The 13711-nt window shown below is 51.0% G+C and overlaps 1 protein-coding gene across 1 annotated transcript; it reads right to left on the bottom strand.

Annotated features, from left to right (window-relative positions):
* Positions 1–3841: 3841 nt before the first annotated feature.
* On the bottom strand, positions 3842–12798 carry LOC102373592 (zinc finger protein RFP-like). The gene is made up of 8 exons (XM_025213990.1): positions 12382–12798; positions 12209–12304; positions 10159–10389; positions 9256–9278; positions 7840–7952; positions 6794–6814; positions 5999–6025; positions 3842–4383 (listed from the first exon to the last, which is right to left on the bottom strand). The coding sequence occupies exons 1-8, from the start codon at positions 12796–12798 to the stop codon at positions 3842–3844; spliced, it is 1470 nt and encodes a 489-aa protein (XP_025069775.1).
* Between the last annotated feature and the right edge of the window lie 913 nt (positions 12799–13711).

Genomic DNA, 13711 nt, shown 5'->3' with positions numbered 1-13711 from the left:
GCTTTGTGCCCTCACCAAATCTACAACCTAGAGTGCTAGGGAAGTATGTAATGTGATGGTGTGGCGGAGGCAATGGACTGCTAATCTAGGTCCCTTGTACATGTACTTGGCATTTAGCCGCTAAAAATGTTCATGGTTTAATTTTTCTGTCTCAGTTTAAAATGGCTACATGAGTAACGTGGTTGTGATTTACCATGTAAGGACTATGACTAGTAAAAAGCACTAGAGGGCATGTCAGAACAATTTTATTCTCATTCCCTATCAGTCTTACCTTGCTGCCAGGCAGTGCTTTAGGACAAGAAACACCCAGCGGCAGCACTTCTGCCACTCTCTTTTCCTGGGTGCAAGTTGCCCGGGGCACTCGGGGGCTGGGGCATGAAATCTTTCTGTGCAAAGCTATCCCCTAGCACAGGGGTCTTGGGCGCTTTTTTTGGTGCCAAACCTTTCAATGCAAAGCCCCACAGGGCTCCCCCAGTGTACACAAGCATCTCCCAAGGCTGGATAAAGGGGTGGTGGGACCCTTCAGGCAGCACACTGGTTGCACAGGGAACTGGGTGCAGGGTACCCTTTGGGCTACCCACAAGTGTTTTTGTGCAAAAACACCCCAGAGACTGCCATGAGGCTGAAATTGATTACTTATTCCCAGATCCTTATTCCCGGTTCCCAGTTCCTTTTTCAAAGCTAATCTAGACCCAATAAAAGCTTTTTATTAATGAATTACACATCCTAAATAGAGAGAATTTCATTAGCTATGCATTAATATGTAAAATAATATCCCACATTGAGTACAGAGCCCTAAATGAAGGTCAGACTAGGATGGGATTATGGGGAAAAATACTTCTTGGACACCCCAGACTTCCTGTCAATGCTACTGGGCACTGTCCCAAAGAACCCTGACCACAGTCCCGCCCAGCCTAAAGCATGGTTTGGCCATGCCAGGCTGCCAACTGATAGTTCCCATGCCCCTTATACTAAGTATAATGGCATGAATAAGGAACTGGTTTTTGGACTGGGATTATATTGGCTAGAAAATCTGTTTGGGTCACCCACCAGAATACCTCTGCATGACCGGGGGACTCTACCCAATACATATGACTAGAGATTTGCCTGGCCCAAAGCATGGTTTGGTCGTGCCAGGCTATGAACTGACAGCCCCCCAGCCACTGTGGTAAATACATGGACCTGAATAAGGAACTGGATTCTGAGCTTGGATTATAGCTACAAATTCTTCTTGGGCCACCCCAGACCATGTGTCTGTACCACTGGGGGATTCTCCTGCACATCTCTGACCAGAGACTTGCCTGGCCCTAAGCACCCTTTCACTGTGCCAGGCTGCCAACTGACAGCACCCCTGCTCAATCCATCGCCACCCACTCATGCATAACCCCTAGGACCGGTCCAAGTACCCCCAGGGCGTTGACAACTCCTGCCCTCACTCCTCCCAGCCCTACTACTGGGAGGTGGTGGCACTTTGTACCTGCCCACCCACGTGCTTCCACCTCCCGAGAGTTACACTAATTAAAGCACCCCCAGTGTCACATGTATTTACTGTCCCCACATTTCAAAATGTCAGCAGGAGAACTTTAAATGAAGCTTATTTGAGAAGGTTTAAAGTGCCCACCACCATTTTGAAGCATGGGTACACTCAGTACACATGATGTGGAGCCTGCTAGAGCATGCTAGTTAGTACTCGCCTGCAGACTCAATTAATTGAGTCTGTTCCAATGTGTGCTAATAGCTGGTTGGAGCAGACATTGGGCAAGATACAGGTTCCCAATGAAAACCACTGATTTAGACTGAGAGACATAGCTAGCCTTGTTCGTCTCAAGTGAGGCAGAAGATGGAGTAGAGATGCACCTTATACTTGTTGGCTACAAATGTCCAACTCAGGATCCTTAAAATTCTGGTTTATTAGGTGGATTGAAACACTGTAACTAAGTCAAATCATAAACCTTGGGGCTGGTTCCCCCCCACACACACACACAGTAGCGAGCTACAAGAGTCAGGTATACCTATACCACAGGTGCTGCAGTCTGCCATTTATGGCCTGTCGAGGCTCCTTCCACTGTGGTGTTATCCTCCAGAAGGGGGTCACCGGCTGGTCCTTCTGGCTGGACAGGTTGGGTGCCGGTCAAGTTGGAAATCAAGAGAGCACCCCTGAGGGTCACTTTTCACTGATTTTTATCTGTCCTTGGCAGACTTTGGTGACTCCCTAGTTTTCAGGTTTGCCCAATCCAGGGGTCTTTGACCCTTGTGAGACTTCCCCCTCGGTGGCTACTGGATGGCATCTGTCAGCCCCAGGGGTCATCCACATGTACGTGCAGGTTTGGGAGTCCATTGATGACTTTTGATTAATTTACTGCTGTCATGAATAGGGCTCTGGGAGCAGTTGATCTGGAGATATTCATCCCCAAAAGTTGGTCCCCGGCATTGATTAACTCAGACCGGGGCTTCTAGCCCTTGAACAGTGAAGTTTAGAGAATTCCTGGTTGCTACATTGTCTCCTATTGATTTCTTCCATTGGTTGAGCTGTGGTTTCCGTAGGTGTTAATTGACCCTTGTTACTGAAGCCTGCTAGTGTGTTACACATTCAATCACTGATTCACTCACTCTTTCAGGGGCCCGCCTGATACAGGGAAGCAGCAGTTTTATTCCTGCCCTTGTTAACATTGTTACAATGTATAACTTACTTCTGAAACTAAATACATTTAGGTGAAGAGTATAAAATATAAGCTACAAGAGTAATGCCATGGCACACACACAGATAAAAATACCAAAATACAAGGGGAGATACAAAATGCACGCATACAAACTTTAAAACACAATTCCTTATCTTATAGTGAAAGAAAGAGGAAGGAAGAAAAGGTAGAAGAAGAGAAACATATCCAGAGGGGAGAGCAAATGCAGGCAACAGGAAAAGGGGGGCTTTCTGCTACATACTCTCAGGATGTTTCAACCTTGGCCCATGGGCTAGATGTGGCCTGCAAAGCCACATCATCCATCTCACGGGGATTCCCACAGTTCCCATAAACTTGACAGTGGGTGAGTGGTAGCAGCTGCTTCACTGACAGCTCCAAAACTGTTTTTGGACCTGAGTGGCGTCCCATGCAGTAGTATGAGGAATTGGGATGACTGGGGCATGTCCTCTAGGCATGAAGCTCAGCAAGGTCTGGGGGGAAGAAAAAGCACAGCAAGTGATGCTGCCCCCAGGCCTCACTGTACCCAGGGTGCTCAGGCATCATGTTACGCATGTTGGATACAGAGACACTTGCCCAGTCGGATCTCACACATGGCCCTAGACCCTAGGCCCTAGACTCAGACCAGCATACCAGAAACTTTGAGCACCACTGGACATACTGAATCTGATATGCATCAGCTTTTGTAAGTGAGCAGTCACCAGATGCTGTGAAGACATGCAGAGAGAAAGCTGCCCAACATTTTTTTGTTAATACAAGATGGGGAAGAGAGAAAGAACAGAAGATGAAGGACAATGCTGAAAGGGATGAACAGAGTAACAAAGTAATAAACCCAGAGGAACTGCAGTGAACTACAAGTGAAGGGCGACAATCTGGAGATGGAACTACAAGTGAAGGATGGCAATCTGGAGATTGTCCCTCCCAGTTAGTGGTGCTGTGAGTGTGAGGATTGAGAAATAAGCCCTGGGGCATAGGGCAGCAGCAGGGTGCAAGCTGAAGCAGTTTATGTGACTGGGAAACCCCAGCCCAGCCCTGCCATGCTTCACCCACCCCAACCTTGGGAGCACCCAAGGGCTGGCAGTTAGGCAGCTGGGGTGGGACAGTCTATGTCATGTGTGCCATGGCGATGACAGGGATTCCCTGTCTCAGGGCTTGGTTGGGACTGGGCACAGGATCAGGGGAGTTGCGTTGGTGCCCCCAGCACTGAGACCAGTATAAAAATATGGGCGCAGGGTCCCAGAGAAGGTTTCAGTGAAAGTGAAGAGGTGGGACCCATCAGTCACATTGTAAAATGAGACTTCACCCACCTCATAATCTAAGAAAACACCCACCTTTCTGGGCCACAGGCGCATGGGGAGGCGAGTTGGGGGGGTGGTGAGGGCTTTGAATTTCTGATCTCGCAGCCACATGACCCAGTACCCATCCTCAGGTGACAGTGTGACCAGCCCTTTCCTGTGCACAGACTCCCTGCACACACCCAGAGCCCAGCATGTCTTGTCTCCCACCTCCACCTCCCAGTAGTACCTCCCGCCTGTGAACTTCTCAGAGCCCAGGACTTCTGGGCAAGTATCAAATCTTTCAGGGTTGTTGGGTAGGTCCTGTTGTGTGTCTCCGTGTCTCACACATTTCCGATCTTCAGACAGTATGAGTTCGGGATAAGCTGTGCCTGGGTCCAGAGTCACATCCACTGTGGAAGAGAGTCACAGGTTAGGGGCAGAGCAGGCAGGTCCATGAGATCACAGGGAATTATCTGCATCCCCAGGAACCATAGTTCAGTCCCTGCCTGGGAAATCACTGTCACCCAGAGGGAAAATGGGGAAAACAGGAGGTGGCTTCAGGGGCAAAGTGGGATGTTGCCACTAGTTTGTTCATTCCTGGGGGCAAGAGGGGCTGGTGCTGGACCCATGAGGAGTGAAAAGAGAGGAAGGTGTCACTGGGTGGGGGCTGGCCAAGACCTAGGAATGGGGAGGGACATGAAATAATGTCATAACAGCAGGTTGGTGCCCTGCCCCTCCCCACCCCAGGCTGGGCTGCTCTGCCCCACCTGGGACCCTCCATACCCCCAAACTTATGGGCATAGAGCTGTAACCCCACAGCCAGATCCTTCCCTAACAGAGCCAAGCCCAGGGCAGGGCCATACATCTGAGCTGCCCCCACTCGTTTCAGGGGAGCATTGACAAATGCAACTAAGCACAAGTGCCCATTGCTAATGAGTTTGGGGCACCGAGGGAGAGGAGGCATTTATCCACTGACTGCCCCTTCCCTCTTGGTTCAGATACACCAGGGACCTGTCCCAGTGCATTCCCATACCGTATATGTGCCCTAGGGGTCTGCACTAGGACAGATGCACTGGGCCAGGGACATCCTGGGATTGGGACACTGCTGGGATGGGAGTCTCCTGCCCTCCAAGTATTGACAGTCCCATCTCTATGCTGCATTGATATGTGGGGATCTTCAAATCCATATGAGCAATTTAGAAGTAGAAATCTCATTGGCTCCTAGTTGGAGATGGGCTCCTGGACCATGCTGAGACTACTGAAGTGCTGACCACTAGAAAATACCAGGAGATCCCAGCTCTGAGCCCCAGGGAATAAGAAAATACCAGGAGATCCCAGCTCTGAGCCCAAGAGAATCCCTGCACCATCCTCTGCCTGGTAACAGATACCAGTAGAGCTGGGGATGCCCACAGGGCTCCAGCTCTCACACCTTGATCTGGGTGCAGACTGGCCCAGGGCAGACCCTCCTGACAATCAACATGGCTCCAGGATCATTTGACCCATGAGAAAAGATAGTGACAGCTCTGCACAGCACAGTGTGTGCATGCATGTGAGGAGTAGGAAACATCAGGTTTCCCTGCAGGCCCCACCCCATTTGTGAGAATGCACCACAGAGATGACCTGGAGCATCAAAACCTCTTCAGGACTGACCTATCAATCTTCCCAAAGCCATGCACAGGTCTACCAAGATAGATATTGTTGACCTCTGGTCAGTGTGTGGGCACGGCATGGGCAGAATAAACAAAGAGTAGTAAAAAACAGCTGGTGCATACAGCTCAGGTAATGCCGAAGAGATGGACTGAGGATCCCCAAACACCCCCGGGTCTGGAGCCAACATGGCCCAGAAAACAGCCTCGCCCAGGACCCAGGGCACACAGAAGGCAGCAGGGATGCAGTGATTAGTGCTGGTCACAGGGATACAACCTATATGTAGGGCATCACAATAGCGCCAGAAGTGGCTGCAGGGAGTAAACCTCTCAAAAAGGAAGGACCTGGGATCACTGATATGGGGTCAGGGTCACCCACCTGCATGTACTCGGGCTCTTCTGAATCCTGGAATCAACCAGCAGAGAGAGAGGTGAGAATTCACACAGAAGAGTCATCACAGCAGGATCCAATGCACAGACACTGGACAGGCCCTGCTGTCCTTAGTCGCCCAAACCCCTGAAGCTGCCCAGAAGCTGGGGCAAGAGAAGAGGCAGGAGGGCTTCAGCATTTGGCCTCAGATCCCTGCAGCAGCCAATGGAGAACTGAAACATTCATTACATAGGGAGTCTGGAGGAAGGGTCCTCCCAGCAGCTGAATCCTGCCCCAGCAGCCTGGACCAGAGAAGGGGCCATGGTTTTGTCCAGGTGGGAAAATCTCAGTGTCCCATCCAGCAACAGCAGGGGTTTGGTGTCACTGTGGAGCCATCACTTCTCCATGCCCTGATGTTCGGGGTCTCAGTTCTCAGCCCTCCCTTCCTGGCAGCCCCTCCTTGGCCCCTCCATATGTCAGCAAGATTGTGTCTCCAACAGGTGTAATCTTAAAATGACACACAGAGACCTTATTATTTAATAACGCATCTATCCACCCCCACCCCAGGACTTCTCCCCATAGGGCCCAGCTCTTCACAGTCTCACTGCTGACAAGGATGTGCAACGCTCTGACTGCCCCTTGAGTTTGACTGCCCCTTGGCTCTTTTGACCCAGGTTGTTGGAACATGTATCCCACTGGCTTCTGTCCTCTGCAGATCACATCACATTTCTCAGCCTAGAGCTGCCCCATACACAGGAGCGGGTGCCCACTGCTCCTCCCCTGCAATGTGTCTTCAGGACTCACCTCTCTCTGCAGCCAGCCCCTCTGCGAGGAAAGAGAACAAGCCAAATATTAGTCTCCATCCAGGTCTTGATTTAACACTGGCACTGGTAAGGGGTCCCAGGGCTCTCCCAGGTGCTGCCATTCCCCTAGAGAGCTAATAAGGATGGGGCCTAATATACAAGGAGCCAGAATCCCAGGGGCTCAGTGGGGATCAATCAGGCCCAGGGCACTGAGGAACCAACCCCAAATCTCTCTGTGGTAATGTATCACATCCAACCAGCCAAGACCCACCCCAAGGAATCCCCCACCCACCCCTCTGCCCCACAGGAGATGCATTTAGGGGGCCTCCCTCCAACAGAGCTGGATGTTGGCATAGGTCAGGTGCAGGTGGGGGGGGCGCTCTCACTCAGCCCATGCATGCAGACAGGCAGGGCTGGGAGCAAAATTTATAACAGCTTTCTTGGCTCTCCAAAATCCAGCCAAAACCTCCCTATGAGGACTCACTATAGTTCCTTAGGGAAGTCACCTCAGCCCTCCCCAGGCACCTGCTGGCAGCTGTTGATGGGAATGCTCCAGGTCTGGGATTCATGCAACAGCACAAACAGCTATCAGAAGTAAACCCTCAACTCCATCCTTGTCCTCATCCATTCAGACTAGGGCCTATGGCTCCAAAGTCCCAGCTCTAAGCATCAGGACCTGGGCACTCAGCAGACAATCCCACAGGGAGTCAAACAGAGGACACTTCTGTACAGCTAAGACCTGAAAAGAGCACAAGGCCTGTACTAAGGTGACCAGGGCCTGAGTGGGAGGCAGAACCACATGGATCTTAAATGACAAATGGTGTGCTCTGCTTTACTCATCCCCATGGAGTCCACCCTGTGCAACCCTGGAGAGCTGGGGTGCCAAGGGCTTATCCAGGATTTGGGCTACTCTGGCCTTGGGCACAGGGCTCTGAACCCAGCTCTGGTCCCCTGGGAACCTGAACACAAGGGCTCTAATAACCCTCTCCCCCTTCCTCTACTTTTACCCCAGTATAATGAGACCAGGAACCTGGAAGTGGCCCTTACTCAGAAATCCCATCACAGCTTCCTGAAGCTTTTTCTCCCTGGGGAAATTCTGGATTCTCTTCTCCAGGTCAGGGAACTTGGGGCCTGGATGCAGAGGCATCACCTCCTCACCCCTGCAAAGACACACAAGAAAATAGTCCTCTCATTCCTCAGCCAGATGTTTCCACATCTTCAAAGCCACAAAGGGATTTGAGTGGGAGCAGGGGCCACAAAGTAGATGCTCTGTTTGACAGGTCAGTGCTGCCTGTGCAGTCTGTTGGTTCCCAGCCCTGGAGATAGGTGGGCAATGTTCAGACTGAGAAGTCTTTCCAGTACAGCTCTTTAAGTAGGGCACAACCCACAAGCAGTCTTCATGCAACTAAAACTCACACTAGCAAAGCAGTGTTGTTCCCTGTATAGCTTGTACCAGTGGGATCTGTACTGGGATTGTACCAAGAGAATCCATACTGGGAAAAAACATGGGGAAATACCATGATCACCACAGTGGCTTCCTAGTCACACCCAGGGAAGACTGCTCTACTGGCATGGGATAGTACCCATGTAGGTAATGCATAGTTAACATTGGCTTTATACCCACTTTATGGAAATAGGATACTCTTCCATAGCTCGCTTCTGGGGCCTTATGGCTACGGGCAAGTGAAACTCGGGGGCATCCGAACCCCAAGCCTCCAGGCTTGGGCCTGCAAGTAGGATACCTGCCAAAGGATCTGGGAACATCTGAAGCCCCAGGTGGGGGTAGAGGATGTTTGCTGGTAGTAGGGCCATTTATGGTTCTGGACTGACTCACGGATTTGGAATTGATTTGGCCAATTTGTTTAGGAATATGGAAACTGGAAAAAAAAATGCAAAATAAAAACACCCCAAACCTGTGTCTGTCCCAGGGCTTTTGTCCAGAGAGCTGCACTGCAGTGATTGGAGATGTTCATATTCCTAACAGGCCCCTGCCTCAGCCTATCGTCAGGAAAAACAGCCCTGGCAGTGGTGGGATAAGATTCCCTCATACATCACCTGGTCCATGGGATCCAAAAGAAGAGGGAGGGGCAGCTCCTGGGACAGGAAGGGGCCTATTCCTGAGGTCTATCTGCTCCTCAGCTTCAATCCCAGGCACCATGGTGCCTAGTCCCTGCTGGGATTCGTGGGTGGGGCTTCTGCCCAGGAACACTGTCCAAATGGGGCCTGGGCTGGGACACGCAGTTCTCTCCTCACAAACTCCTAAGCCATGCCAGACAGGACAAACTTTTCATCATTACAGGCCAAGTCTCAGCTGAGGCCCATGGCTAAAAAGCCCAGAGCCAGCCCAGCCCCAGGGGAGGGGCTTAATCAGATCATGGCTATAGGGCAATCCCAACCCCTAGGTGGGTCACAGGGTGACATTAGCCAGTGGGGCAGGAGAGGTGAAGTGGAGCACAGACTTGCCTGCTTACTGCGCTTCGGACACCCTGGAGGGGGAAAAGAGACACAAGAGAGAGTCAGTGCTACAAGGATAAACCAGCAAAATCTGGCTGACACCAGCACACGTGTTGAGGCACAGCCACAAAACCTTGGGACCTTCAGTATTCGTGATGTACCAAGTTGCCCCAGTTGTGCTGACCTGGCCTGACTAAAACTTGTCAATCGAGCAAACATGAATCAGCATCTCCAGAAAACAGTAGATAGAACTTAATGAAGATAACAAGCCGGGCAAACTCAAATCAGCATCTCCAGAGATGATAAGGTGGGCCGCAGGATTAAGACAACAATTTGGCATTTGGTTGGTTTGGGTCTAGCCAAAGCCTGCATCAGGCTCTTGATCAAGAAAGAGAATTAAAAAAAAAAAATCAAAGGATTGTATTTGAACCTTGGATCACTAAGTGATACCTGCTATAGGACCACTACTGATGAAGACTACAAGCCTGGCCAGCTTTGTTTTACAGCAGTTAAGACCCATCCCATAAGATTATGCTTTGCTATCAATGTGGCTTTATTAGTTAATCAATAAACCTCTCAGATTGGTTAGAATGACCCAAGGGTCCATTTGAGTATTTCACTCAACCCAGTTTAAAGTTGGTTAACTGTGCTCTAGCCCCACCCAGCCCCTTGTGTTCTGCTTTGTAAAAATGGCTGTCCCCCTGCACAGGACACTGGAGCTGGGACAGAATCAACCTCCCCCCACCCCACACCTCCCTGCCTGCCCACCCCTGTCTCCCTGCATTCTGGCTGCAGGGCCTTGCAGACAACCCAGGTTGTCCCCTCTTCTCCGTGTCACCTCCAGACTTCAAAGGAACATGGAAGCTGTCCTCTGCATCACTGAGCACTGGGGCACGTCTGATGCGGTCTCACCTGCAGGAGCTCAGGCACTGGCTGCTGACACTTCCCCTCTAGCTCCATGATTAGGGAGCTGAGGCGAGCAGTCTCCTTGCACAGGTAGGCAGCATTTTTCTCCCTCTTCCTCATTATCTCTGCATCCAGTTCTCCCAGCCGGGCCAGCAGGAGGCGCTCATGTTCACCCAGGAGCTGGCGCAGCCCCTCACACTCAGACACCACCAACTGCCTCTCCAGCTCTGTCTGCCTCTGGGATGGGCCAGGATACACAGGGACAGGGGAGGAACACAGAGACAGTGGGGTTAGGGAAGATGCCATAGCTGGCAGAGCTAATCAAACACTGGCATGCATCCACTGAGGCATCTCAAGAAAAGCTAAGGATGTCATCCTCCCACTCTCCTCAGCAGTGGCAACACGTAGGGGATGCACAGGGGTGCACATGTACACCCTGAGAGTGCTGGTGCACCCCATGATGGCCGCACTTGGCGCTCAGGCAATGGGCAGGGGGTGCAGGTCGTAGCACCAGTTCCCCCTTTTGAGCACCAGCTGGGGAACAGGGCTTCCAGATGAAGCAGTTTCACTCCCAGGTGGTGCACTCCCAGGTGGTGCTGGTTGGGGAGTGGGCTGCCAGCAGAAGTGGCCATGGCCACTTCTGGAAGTCCCGCAGTCCCTCCCAAAGTGTCATGGCCGCATTTTGATGAGTGATCGGCTTCAGGGGATCCCCACCCTGGACAGTCCAATTGGATGTGGGAGGACCCCTCCCTGGTGAGCACTATTGGCTACGGGGGAACCCCTCCAGTTGCTGAATAGTCCCGGGCAGGGGGGAGGCATGTGCCCCCCCCAACTCAAGGCAGTCAAGGCACCAGTTGCCCATGTTACTCGGCCTTGGAGACACTGGAAATGGCGTACTGAATCCAGTTCTGGGCACAGCACTTCCAGGAGGATGTGGAGAAGCTTGAGAGAGTCCAAAGGAGGGCCACACACATGATTAGAGTCCTGGAGACCAAAATGTATGAGGAGAGGCTGAGGGACTTGGGATTGTTCAGCCTGGAGAAGAGAAGACTCAGGGGGGACTTGGTGCTAGCAAGGGGATATCAGAGGAGTACATCAGGGTTTGGGGGAGCATCTATTCACCAAGGCTCCCCAGGGCAGGACAAGAAATAATGGGCACAAACTTAATGAAGACCACTTCAGGTTACACATAAGGAAAAACTTCTTTACAAGCTGAGGGCAGAAGGTTTGGACCAGGCTCCCCCCAGAGGTGGTACAGTCATCCACCCTGGCCATCTTCAAAAAACGTCATGACACCCATCTTGCTTGGGTCATTTGATCTACCCAGTCTTTCCTGCCCAGTTGCAGGGGGGCTAGACCCAATGATCTGTAAGGTCCATTCCAGACCCTAAAAACTTTGAAACTATGAAACAATGAACCGAGTGTTTTCTGAGCTGCACAGAGTCCCTCATTCCAGTCCCCCAGGGTGCAGTTTAGGGTGTTTTGAAGGGATGTGCCCCTTCCTATCTGCAAGGGGAGTTTCTCCCAGCTCCCAGCCACTCAAACCTTCTGGCTGAAGCTGGGCTTCTGTGAGCCAGGGGTTTGCAGGGCAGGGCCATGACACAGCAGTGCTGCCCCAGCTCATCCATGAAAGGCGAGCCTCCCCTCAACCAATGACCGTGCCTGAACCCCCAAGAGAGGTGCAGAGACCTCTTCCAGGACTTACCCCAGCACCAGCAGAAATCTCCACCTCCTCTGGCCCCACCCCAATATCACTGGCACCAGTTAATGCACAGCAGTTACACTGGCCCTCCCTTCCCTGCCCATCAGTTGGGGGCAGGGCCAAACACTACGCTCCTTACCCCGGTGTAAACTCACATGATCCCACTCCTCATTTACACAAGGAAAAGGAGAATGGAGTTGGCCCTGCAGTGCTTAAAATCTAACACTGAGCCTTTCACTGCCATAGCCCTGAAAATCTTTCCTCCCCTCCAAACTGCACAGACACTAAGCAGCACAGAGACCCCCCCGCCCTGCCCCTGCTGCCACCGCTGCCCTCACCGTGTCGGCCACCTACCAGAAGTCTTTCACTCTCCTGCTCCCAGGCACATTTCAGGCCCTGCAGTTCCTCTCTCTGCTCCCTCAGGTGCTCCAGGCAGCTACGAATTTGTTCCTGCAAACACACAGGGGTTACCTGACTGCAGAGAGGCTGAAACTGTGACTCCCAACCCTGGGACAACTGTTCCCTACCTTGTAGTCCTTGGCAGCCTCCTCAATGGGAACCACCTTGTGACCTTGGTGTTCCCGGGACTCTTTGCAGATCACGCAGATGGTGGCTTCATTCTCCTCACAAAAGAGCTTCAGAGCCTCCTGGTGCCTCTCACACACACACTGGCCTTCGGGCCCCCTCCCTGCCTGCAGCTTCAGCTGCTTCACCAACTCAACCATATTGCCCAGCTGCCTGTTGGGCCGGAGGTTTCTCTGTGGGGCCGTTTCCCTGCACTGGGGGCAGCAGACATTTGGCTCCAACTCCCCCCAGCACTTGCTGATGCAGGTGCAGCAGAAGTTGTGCCCACAGTCAGTTATCACTGGATCTGTAAAATAGTCCAGACACAGGGAGCAAGTCACCTCCTCCTGAAAGCTCCCTGCCAGGTCTCCTGCAGCCATGGCTCCTCTGATCCTGGGGAAGAGCAGATACAAATTGGTTTGACTTCCCTGAGTGCAGCAGCCTGTGCAGCCTGGGGCAGGGCGGGGCCTTCACCTTCCTGGTCTCTCAGCAGGGCCTGGGCATAGTCCACTCATATATATATAAAGCCAGTGCATTTTGGGGGAGGGGCCATTTCTTTACTGTTGAAATTCATAATTGAGGTGCTAAGGAAGAAATTTAGCTGGGGGGGAACTTTTTAAATGTGTTTGGCTGCCACCTTTAAAAATTACAGCTATGACTAATGAGATGAATAAATGTCATGTCAGTACCTATATGAGGCTTATTTTTAATTTTCTAAATGACTTTAAATAGATACTGCAATACCTTTAAAACATGTTTTGTCTTTTGATGAGTAATTGCCTGTTGTTTGGCAGTTCTAAGCCTTTAAATGGAATTATCAACAATATTGACCACTTTTTTGGCAACAGAAGAAGAGTACTTGTTTGAAATGGAAAGTTTTACAAAGTATTTCTTCAACAGCACATTTACTATCATTAATAACAAAGGTACAAATGATTATGGAACAGATTTAAGTAAAATAAAATGTGTCAATTCAAAATTAAAGTCTAGTGTATGAAATGGCATAACCTGGATATTTTTAATCTAGGTATTCTTCTTCTGTATCACTATTTTCTTCAAAAGACTCTAGAACAGTAACTTTCATTGGCTCATCTGCATGTCCATTTTCATTGTTTAGAGGCAATTTCACTCCATCTGGCTGTACACTTTTAGTATGTGTCAAAGTTTCCAAAACATCCAACACTGATGTCCACCCAAAATTTGTTGGATCAAGAATTTGTGCATATTGTGAATTTCTCCATTCATAGACTTGCAACTATGCTCAGAGGCAGTGCTGTTTGAAGGAATCGTGGT

The sequence above is a fragment of the Alligator sinensis genome, unplaced genomic scaffold (assembly GCF_000455745.1).
Source record: "Alligator sinensis unplaced genomic scaffold, ASM45574v1 scaffold634_1, whole genome shotgun sequence".
NCBI classification, from domain to species: Eukaryota; Metazoa; Chordata; order Crocodylia; family Alligatoridae; genus Alligator; species Alligator sinensis.
The sequence above is the reverse complement of the archived record's forward strand: the minus strand, read 5'-3'. Positions and strand labels throughout refer to the sequence as shown.